Below are 10,273 nucleotides of genomic sequence, written 5' to 3'. Positions count from 1 at the left end.
CGCGCGGGGGCTCACCCCGTCCCTTTAAAGGGCCGGACGCGGGATCAGGTTTCCCCCCCGCCCCCGCGCGCAGGATACTGCATTGGGGCTGTCCTGTCCGCCCCACCCCCTGTTTTGGTCTTTCATTAAAACACCAAAAGATCACCACGTCACATTTAGTTTTTTACAGTTTCTTTACTGTTTCCGTCATTGAGCTGAAACGTTTCAGTCTTTGAGCTGAAACGTTTTCAGTCTTTGAGCTGAAACGTTTCCGTCTTAGAGCTGAAACGTTTCAGTCTTTGAGCTGAAACATTTCAGTTTTTGAGCTGAAACGTTTTCAGTCTTTGAGCTGAAACGTTTCCGTCTTTGAGCTGAAACGTTTTCAGTCTTTGAGCTGAAACATTTCAGTTTTTGAGCTGAAACGTTTTCAGTCTTTGAGCTGAAACGTTTCAGTCTTTGAGCTGAAACATTTCAGTTTTTGAGCTGAAACGTTTTCAGTCTTTGAGCTGAAACGTTTCCGTTTTTGAGCTGAAACGTTTTCAGTCTTTGAGCTGAAACCTTTCAGTGTTTAAGCTAAAATGCTTCCACCTTTGAACTGAAACGTTTCAGTCTTTGAGCTGAAACGTTTTCAGTCATTGAGCTGAAACATTTCCGTCATTGAGCTGAAACGTCCTCCGCCTCCCTAAGAGACCAGGCCACGCCCCTGAAACTGGATTGTAATCAGATTACTCAAACACAAGCAAAGGTGGAAACACACAAAGCGAGCTCAGAAAGTCCAAAGTTTCCTTTCCTGGAGCTCCAGAACATCGATGAGGCTCCAGCAGGTCTGGGTCCTGAGCTGCAGGACCAGAGGCTACAGGGAGGGGGCGCTGTGGGGCAGACAGAGGGGCTGCAGTCAGAGAGAAACTTGAAATGACAGCCCCAGCAGCTGATGACTGTGTGCTTCACAATAACCCTCACCTGGACAGGGGCGTGCACAGCAAGCGCACGTTCGGTCTGCAGGTCAGACCCGGTCCACAAACCTCCAGAACACAGCCGGAGTCCTGCATGCAGAGCAGAGCGGAGGCCACGCCCACTGAATCTGCTCCAGAGATCCATAAGGTCACATGATCACTTTGAGGTCTGGTCCTGTTCTCAGAGTGTTTGGGTCTGCAGAGGACGAGCAGACGGCGGCAGCATCTGCAGCCGCAGACACAACATGCAGCCGCAGCTGCAGATGGACTGTCTGCACGCTGCCATGATGTGAAGTGAAGACTCCCAGATCATAAACAGTAAAAACTAAACCTAAGACCACAAACTCCACCTGAGCTTCATCAAGCAGAGGTCATGTGATCATCACAGGTCACATGATCACAGTGGTCTCCATGGGTGATGATAACCGTCTGTCCAACACCAAACTGCAGACCCATATCATCTCAAAGACCTCACGTTTGATGACGTGTCTGGTCTGTAGAGTGGGAGTCTCTCTGTTTTCTAAAAACTTGGACGAAATTTAAAAAATACAAGTTTTTGAAGTTTGTGGTTCATCAGAATGTTCTCTGTCATCTTTCTTCTTCTGGCCTCTTTAACGTTTTCTCTGTTGTGTTTTGATGCTCAGCTTTGTCAATAAAGTTTTGGGAAAAAACTAAAAATATTCTTGTTGGTTTTATGTGGAATCCATTTGCTGCCCTCTGCCGGTCAGTCGGGAAACTGATTCTCGGTATAAGGAATGTTCCTGCTTTGACCAGCAGAGGGCGCCAAAGCTTCTGCTGCAGGAGATGGAAGCCCAGCGCGCACCTGGCAGGTGAGACGATGGGATTGAGATGAAACAAGAACTACAACTGTTTACAATTACAGCATTACAGAAAACTACAAAACACAATCTCAGATGAAGAGAAAAATACAAAAAAACAAAAACTGAAGGAAATTGAAGGAAAAAGGCATAAACCCTGAGTTTTGACTCTCAGGCAAATGTGTTTCCAAACTACAGAAGCACCGACCTTTGAAAACCGATTTATGATTGAATATTTTCAGATGAGGAATCCCCTAATCTCTGTACTTCATAGTCTAAACGAACACCTTTTAAAGGAGATCTGAATAATGATAAAAAAACGTAAACATTTCCTGGTTAAAGCTGTTTAAATGATCTAATTTATCCATTTGGAAAACAAAAAAAGAACACATTTTAAATCTGTTTCACTTCACATGTATTTTTTCAGTCTGAAGATACATTATTTAAAAAAACATTGTTTGTAAATGTAATAATCAAAGTATGAAAGTGGATCTTCATTTTATTTAGTTTGACCAAAATAACAAACTCGTGACGCTTTGGCAAAGACTTTAATCCAGTCTAACATGGTGTAGAATTCTGTGATCTGATTATAGTTCTTATAATTGTTCCTCTCAGACAGCCGTCTGTTTTCCTTTGACATCTTATCTGATTAAAGAAGATAGCATAGCCCTTGGTTTACAATAGGTCTAAAAAGATGTTCTAGAGTATAAAATAATCTGTATAAAAAGATATATTTCGTCTCCTACTCCATTGAATTTAGCAATTTACAAATCCTACAAAAACAGATTCATTCACTTATTAAGAATAACCAAGAAAAGATATTATAGTGATCAGTTTACCAAATCAATCAATGACATACAGACGTGGACAAAAGTGTTGGTACCCCTCAGTTATAGAAGGACAAACCCACAATTCTCACTGAAATCACTCAAAACTTCCAAAAGTAACAATAAATAAAACACCTGTGATGTCAATTAAAGGACACACCTGAGTTAATCATGTCACTCTGGTCAGATAGTTTTCAATCTTTCATTGAGGTACCATCATTTTGTCCAGGCCTGTTTCATTAGTTTGTTTTTTTAAATAATTATGTTAATAACGATTCAAAAGTGATGGCTGATTTTGATTGTTTATTTTTCAATTTTTTTATTTATTGTTACTTTTGTAAGTTCTGAGTGATTTCAGTGAGAATTGTGGGTTTGTCCTTCTTTAACTGAGGGTACCAACACTTTTGTCCACCACTGTAAAAGCAACCTGGAAAGTCATTAACCTTTACTTCCAAAAATTAAAAAACTGCAATAAAATCTCCATCAACTACTGTAAATGGTACAAATATTATTTCTGATCATGTGAAATAGTCTCAACACTTTTTCCTGAAGGTCGGAGTCACCCTTTCCAGCAGAAGTAATGACACAGACATCAACCCACTGTTATCCGTCCATGACTTCTTTAGATCTCCCTGATGTCAGAGAAGATTCTGACGTTGTTCTCCAAGTGAAAAACACTCCCCGGGTCATGAGGACTCGGTGCTTCTCTGATAAACCACTGACTCGTATACTGACACTATCAATGAAGACGGATCGTTCCTGCACAGGTAAAGGTGGTAAAAGTTATGTCTTCACACAGAGCTGCTGGTCTAACTATGCTCACAGATTACCGTCCTGAATCAATCTTACCGTGTCTTTCAAAGCTGCTGGAAGTTAGTTGACTCTAGATTACTCAAATATTTGAACACAAATATTATGATTTACCAATACGAATAAAATAACTCCTCCACTTACATGGCACTAGTTGAACTTACTGACAGGATATTTATACGGCTTTAAACAAAAATGAAATTACAACAGGTGTATTTTTAGATCTTTCAAAAGCATTTGACTCAGTGCATTATGGGATATTGTTCAACAAATTGTATAAATATGGTTTTCAAGGTATTATGTACCAATGGCTTTTCAATTATGTGCTATGAGTCCAAAAGAGATGTAATGAAACACGGTGTACCCCAGGGATCTATTTTAGGCCCTTTGTTGTTTCTGATTCATATTAAGGATTTAGAATGTGTTGGTAAATCCACACTTCCCATTTTATTTGCAGATGACACCAATCTTTTGATCTCTCATAAGGATCTAAAAACAGCTGTAGAAAAACTAAACAAGGATCAAAAAGAATACTCTACCTGCGTTCATGCAAACAAATTAGCTTTAAATTAAAAACAAAAATGTAATTTTATGGTATTCTCAGGCTGGAAAAATATGACGATTTAATTCAAATTTCTATTCAAGAGGAACAATTTGAAGAAGTTTCATCCATTGTTTTTTTAGGAGTCCAGCGAGACAATAAACTCCTTTGGAAAAATCCCATATATGACGATAAAATGACAGAATCTCTGAGCATCGTCAGGAGAATGAAAGATTATGAACATTCTTCAGTTATCATTGTATTACTCCCTCGTTTATCCATATCTCTCTTATTGCAATATTGTTTCTGCAAGCACTTGTCCTACTTATCGGAAAAATATATATATATTTTTACAAAAGGTATTTGTTCGCTCATGCTGCACCCAGTGAGACACTTCTTCCAAATCACAGTTGTTACATATTTATGACATGGATATCCCTCAGATACTTACATTTTCTGTAATTATTAATCAGGGCAAATATTCTAATAATTTCCAAAACTGTTTCACCCCAAACAATCATCTCCACTCTTCTGTAGCAGACAGGGGCAGACGTTCCACCGTCCATGAATCACAAGTTACATTTTCTTTACTTTTAAATGAGTATGACTTCATGATAACAAGATTCAATAAAAATAACATGAAGAGGATTTTGATCTCAAGGTATAAAAGTGGGATTTGATTTTGTTTAAATAATAATAATAATAAATGTTTGCCAATTTAATATTTATAAAATCAATTTAATTTGGAATATTTCAGAATTATTTGGTTTTGTGTATTAGATTGTTTAATTTAGTTCTCTTTGTTTACTTACTATATTTTATTTTATGTCTTGACAGAGGTGTTACCGTCTTGAATAAACCCAAAGGGTTTCTGTAACACACCATCACATGATTTCACTTTTGTATTTTTCATTTTGCTTGTATTTCTTGTTTTTATGTGTGTAAATAAATAAATCAGATCAAATCATCAGCATAAAAATGATGAGAAATGTCATTAAAAGAGCTTAAAATCTGCTGCAAAGGTAGGAGATATAAAACAAACAGCAAAGGTCCCAAAACAGAGCCCTGGGGCACACCAGGAGAGAGAGATGAGAGGAGGACTGAAGTGAGAGGAGACCACAGAAATGATCTACCAGTGCGGTGAGAGGTCAACCGGTTTGACCCTTCTGCTCTCCTTGTGTCAGGATCTGTGGGGTTTTCCCTCTGGGCTTCCTGTTCCTCCCACTCCTGTTTCCTGTTTCCACACAGCTGAGCTCTGGACGTCTGAAGTTTCTCTCCTCCTCATCCTCCCGTCAGGTCCTTGAGCCTTCTGCCAAGGTTCAGGTCTGCTCCAGCCTGCTGGTTTTGACCTTTCTGGCCCTGGATTCTGATTCAAGTCTGCTCCCCTGGTGTGTTCCATTTCTGGATTGGACCCCACGTGTACGACCTGGATCTCATAAGATTCTCCATCTCCATATTGACACCCCCAAAGTCTGTTCTCCTGGAGGTTATACCAGCACCTGTACTTTGTTCCCTTCATCTGACCTCAAATAACTCGTGTTTTTGTGAGACTCCCGTGTGGATCTGGTAGACACGACGTTTCCACACTGGAGCAGAATAAACTGTATCTAGCCCTCAGTGGGCTCCTTCTCGGGTGTCCGACTCAGTAAATGAAACACCTCGGCTTGTTTCTGGACCCCACCAGACAGTGAGCTGAACTTTTTTTATCTTTGATTTTTGAGTTTCACTAATGTCCATGACAGACATAAAATCCTGTCCACCTTTACACGGAGGGAACGGTCGGTTAGAAACGGGCCCAAACGGCTGCAGAACCCGGATCGGTGCGTCGGTTCATCTGGTTTTTCTCCTGTAAGTCAGCGACCGGGGAATAGAGTGATTTCATGACGTCATCGGAAACCGGAACTCACAGCTTTGAAAAAAACTTTATTAGCAAAGACAGTTCACCTGCTGCTTCTGTAAGTCAGTCTCGTTTCCTTCAAACGTCTCGGTGATGTTTTTGTTTCTTTCTTCGTTCTGTTTGTCATAAACACCGGAAGTCCTCTCTTCAGCTTCATTCATTCACCGGAACCTGAAACCCGTAAACGGCGCGCGGGACTCCCGCGCGTGTTTTGGGATTTTTTGCCCTTTCAGGTTCGTGAACCTGAATACCTCTGTGCGCATGCGCAGCGGAGAGTACTGCCTGCAAAACGAAGCTAAAGTTCGCGTCCGACTCGGAATTAAAGTGCATATTTCTGTGGTTTTTCAAAATAAAGCAGCTTTTCTGTTCGTCTGCGGGAGAAAGCGCGGAAACAAAGAATTCCGGTTTTTCTCTGAATTCATTCTGTGGTCACGAACAGGACCAGAACCCGAGATTCACAGGATCGTTTTTCTGAAGGATTTCATCGGAGCGTCTGATTTTACTAAATAAAAAATGTTCTACAACAATTATCTTCTGTAATGTTATTACAACACGTTTTCCCAAATAATTATTTTTTTCCCTCTGGAATGAAATCAGCCGATCCATTTCAGCATCAACCTGTGTCCATGAAGATTTCTCCGTTATTTTCCCAGAAACTGGGAGTCAGACGCTAACTTCGGCGTCCCGTCGGCTGCAGATCACCTGACCTCCATGGACGATGTTCCTGCGGGCGCTGTGGTCCAGACGGGCAGCTCTGCGGCCTGCGGAGAGCTTCCGGATCTCCTCCTCCTTCCTGCGCGGTTCCGATCCCAAACCCAGAGCCGTATCCTCAGAAGCTCCTCCCCTCCACCTCAGAGGACTCCATTCTCTGTCCGGTTTCACCAGTTCTGCTCGGTTCTACTCGTCCAGCATCGTAAAGTCAGTGTTGAAGTCGGGTCTGAAACCGGCGGCGCTGCCTGGGAAAAGGCCCCCTAAAGGCCCCCGCACCAAACAGCCGTCACGGGCCAACCAGCCATCCCTGAAGCAGGACGAGGTGACCCGAGCTCCCGGTTCTGCTGCTGTCGGTGGAGGTCCAGCTGCTCATTCTGCTGTGTTTGCAGGACATGATGCAATGCATCGCCTTCGCTACCGCGGATCAGTACCATCTACCGACGCTCTGCCACGACTTAACCAACCACGGCTTCCACGAGATCGACCTACCCCGAGGTTTGAGTCCGGACAGCAAACGGCTGTCAGGAAGGAGAGGCGGAGCCTAACTGACCTTCCTCCTTTACTTTCAGACGCCTCCAATGTTCTGGTGATAAGTACAGACATGACTGCCAAACCAGACGACGACGCTCTGATGTTCTTCTTCAGGTACAGAACTTCTCGTCTGCGCTCACGTCTGCATTCACGTCTGCGCTCACGTCTGCGTTCACGTCTGCGCTCGCGTCTGCGCTCACGTCTGCATTCACGTCTGCATTCACGTCTGCATTTGCGTCTGCGTCCACATCTGCGCTCGCGTATGCGCTCACGTCTACGTTCACGTCTGCGTTTACGTCTGTGCTCACGTTTACGTTCGCGTCTGCGTCCACATCTGCGCTCGCGTATGCGCTCACGTCTGCGTCCACATCTGCGCTCGCGTCTACGCTTGCGTCTGCGCTCACGTCTGCGCTCACGTCTGCATCCACGTTTGCGTTCATGTCTGCGCTCACGTCTGCGTCCACGTCTGCGCTCGTGTCTGCGTTCACGTCTGCATCCACGTCTGCGCTCACGTATGCGCTCACGTCTGCGTCCACGTCTGCGCTTACGTCTGCGCTTACGTCTGCGTCCACGTCTGGCTCACGTCTGCGTTCACGTCTGCGCTCACGTCTGCATTCGCGTCTGCGTTCACGTCTGCATTCGCGTCTGCGTTCACGTCTACATTCACGTCTGCATTCACGTCTGCATTTGCGTCTGCGTTCACGTCTGCATTCACGTCTGTGCTCACGTCTGCGTTCACGTATGCGTCCACATCTGCGCTCGCGTATACGCTCACGTCTGCGTCCACATCTGCGCTTGCGTCTGCGCTCACGTCTGCGTTCACGTCTGCGCTCACGTCTGCATTCATGTCTGCGCTCACGTCTGCATTCATGTCTGCATTCGCGTCTGCGTTCACGTCTACATTCACGTCTGCATTCACGTCTGCATTTGCGTCTGCGTTCACGTCTGCATTCACGTCTGTGCTCACGTCTGCGTTCACGTATGCGTCCACATCTGCGCTCGCGTATACGCTCACGTCTGCGTCCACATCTGCGCTTGCGTCTGCGCTCACGTCTGCGTTCACGTCTGCGCTCACGTCTGCATTCATGTCTGCGCTCACGTCTGCATTCATGTCTGCATTCGCGTCTGCGTTCACGTCTACATTCACGTCTGCATTCACGTCTGCATTTGCGTCTGCGTTCACGTCTGCATTCACGTCTGTGCTCACGTCTGCGTTCACGTATGCGTCCACATCTGCGCTCGCGTATACGCTCACGTCTGCGTCCACATCTGCGCTTGCGTCTGCGCTCACGTCTGCGTTCACGTCTGCGCTCACGTCTGCATTCATGTCTGCGCTCACGTCTGCGTTCACGTCTGCATTCGCGTCTGCGTTCACGTCTACATTCACGTCTGCATTCACGTCTGCATTTGCGTCTGCGTTCACGTCTGCATTCACGTCTGTGCTCACGTCTGCGTTCACGTATGCGTCCACATCTGCGCTCGCGTATACGCTCACGTCTGCGTCCACATCTGCGCTTGCGTCTGCGCTCACGTCTGCGTTCACGTCTGCGCTCACGTCTGCATTCATGTCTGCGCTCACGTCTGCATTCATGTCTGCGCTCACGTCTGCATTCGCGTCTGCATTCACGTCTGCGCTCACGTCTGCATTCGCGTCTGCGCTCACGTCTGCGCTCACGTATGCGTTCACGTCTGCGCTCACGTATGCGTTCACGTCTGCGCTCACGTCTGCGTTCACGCCTTTGTTAATTTCAGGTGTAAAATTTCTGATTCTGCTATTTCAGGGAAGGATCTGTTGTTTTCTGGAACGTTGAGGAGAAAACGGTAAATGTCCTGACCAAACACGGTTGCTGATCGTTTCCTGAACGTTCCTTTAATGACTTTCCTTCGTCCCGTCGGCTCAGATGAAGCAGGTTATGAGGGTTTTGGAGCATCATGAGATCCAGCCGTACGAAGTGGCGTTGGTCCACTGGGAGAACGAGGAGATCAACTACACGCTCGGAGAGTAAGGTGGTGCCTCCTGCTGCGCTGGTTCTCCTGCTCAGTTCCTCTGAAACCCCGCGCTCTGCTCCTCAGGGGGAACACCCGGCTGGAGCGCGGAGACTTCCTCCTGAGTGTGGACATCGACCAGCCGGAGGCCGTTCTGGAGAAGTTTGCCTTCTCCAATGCGCTGTGTTTGTCCGGTGAGGTTCTGCTCCAAGGTTCTGGACCGGTTCAGGTTCTGCTGCTGACCTGTACTTTCTCTCCCAGTGAAGCTGGCCATATGGGAGGTGGCTTTAGACAATTTTGTGGAGTCCATCCAGTCAATCCCAGAGGTCAGCTGGAGGCAGATGTTCTGAGTTTGGACCGTGTTCTGGTCCGGAATCATGACGGTTCTCCTGTTTGCTCCGCAGACTCTGAAGTCTGGAAAAAGAATCCGGCTGTCGTCTGCAGAGGTCATGCAGAAGATTGGAGAGCTCTTCACTTTGAGGTGAAGCTTTTCTTCAGACATCTTTCAGTTTCTCCAGGAAGTAGATGTTCTCCAGATCCAGAATGTCCCGGTTCTGCCTTCACGTCTGAAATGGCGTGAACAAGATCTCTGCTGTTTTCAAGTAACTCACCAAACGGGTCACTTTCCCTCCAGCTCAAACTGCGACGTTCCAAACACTGACATTTGTTCGTCCACGTTTTTAGGAACCGTTAGCTTAGCAGCAGCTGAAGGAAGCTGCGTCTGCAACTGCAGCTGCGTCTGCAGCCAAAGTGTCTGCAGTCTCCCACACCGCATTGAACGCAGTTCCTTCCAGGAGACGTTCTGCTTTGTGGACCAGAGGGCTCTTAGTTTTAGTTATTCAATCCAGAATTTCTGTTCTATGCAGAAATATGTCTTCAATTTTATGGATCAAATTGAAGTTTTCAGGTAAAACATCCAAACTAAACTTTCTTCATAGATCAGATCAAATCTTCCGATCTGGTTCTGAATGTTCTCTGGATCACATCAGTCACAGGTTCTGCAAGTTCTTCTTAAGCTGACAGACATCAACTGTGAGACAGAAGTAAACCAATTCTTCACAAAGATATTTCCATTCTGTCTGTATCAGTTTCTGTCATTTCTGACCAATTCAATTCAATTTTATTTCTATACCCCAATATCACAAAGGACATTTGCCTCATTGGGCTTCATGCAGGTAATTTTACAGATGCAGAAAATTAGTAATAAAATATGAACAATA

General features: G+C 45.2%; 2 protein-coding genes across 3 annotated transcripts in view; one reads left to right on the top strand and one right to left on the bottom strand.

The window, feature by feature from the left end:
- Positions 1 to 5,744, bottom strand: part of plekhh1 (pleckstrin homology domain containing, family H (with MyTH4 domain) member 1) — a 31,926-nt gene extending 26,182 nt beyond the window's left edge. Inside the window, exon 1 of the mRNA XM_036209860.1 lies at positions 5,062 to 5,744. The gene's annotated coding sequence lies outside the window, so the exon portion shown is untranslated. The remainder of the gene's footprint in view (positions 1 to 5,061) is intronic.
- Positions 5,745 to 5,748: 4 nt separating this feature from the next.
- The window catches only part of rmnd1 (required for meiotic nuclear division 1 homolog), a 6,604-nt gene continuing 2,079 nt past the window's right edge, over positions 5,749 to 10,273 (top strand). Inside the window, exons 1-9 of one of the 2 annotated variants that reach the window (XM_024258015.2) lie at positions 5,749 to 5,883; positions 6,479 to 6,858; positions 6,926 to 7,031; positions 7,106 to 7,181; positions 8,849 to 8,888; positions 8,969 to 9,069; positions 9,141 to 9,247; positions 9,315 to 9,379; positions 9,458 to 9,534. In XM_024258015.2, coding sequence (XP_024113783.1) covers positions 6,544 to 6,858; positions 6,926 to 7,031; positions 7,106 to 7,181; positions 8,849 to 8,888; positions 8,969 to 9,069; positions 9,141 to 9,247; positions 9,315 to 9,379; positions 9,458 to 9,534 — 887 coding nt within the window. In that variant the 5' untranslated portion in view covers positions 5,749 to 5,883; positions 6,479 to 6,543. Of the gene's footprint in view, positions 5,884 to 5,905; positions 6,059 to 6,478; positions 6,859 to 6,925; positions 7,032 to 7,105; positions 7,182 to 8,848; positions 8,889 to 8,968; positions 9,070 to 9,140; positions 9,248 to 9,314; positions 9,380 to 9,457; positions 9,535 to 10,273 lie in introns of those variants that run through there. The other variant, XM_036209861.1, reaches the window with a different exon arrangement.

This window comes from Oryzias melastigma, linkage group LG22 (assembly GCF_002922805.2).
Source record: "Oryzias melastigma strain HK-1 linkage group LG22, ASM292280v2, whole genome shotgun sequence".
NCBI lineage: Eukaryota > Metazoa > Chordata > Actinopteri > Beloniformes > Adrianichthyidae > Oryzias > Oryzias melastigma.
The sequence above is the reverse complement of the archived record's forward strand: the minus strand, read 5'-3'. Positions and strand labels throughout refer to the sequence as shown.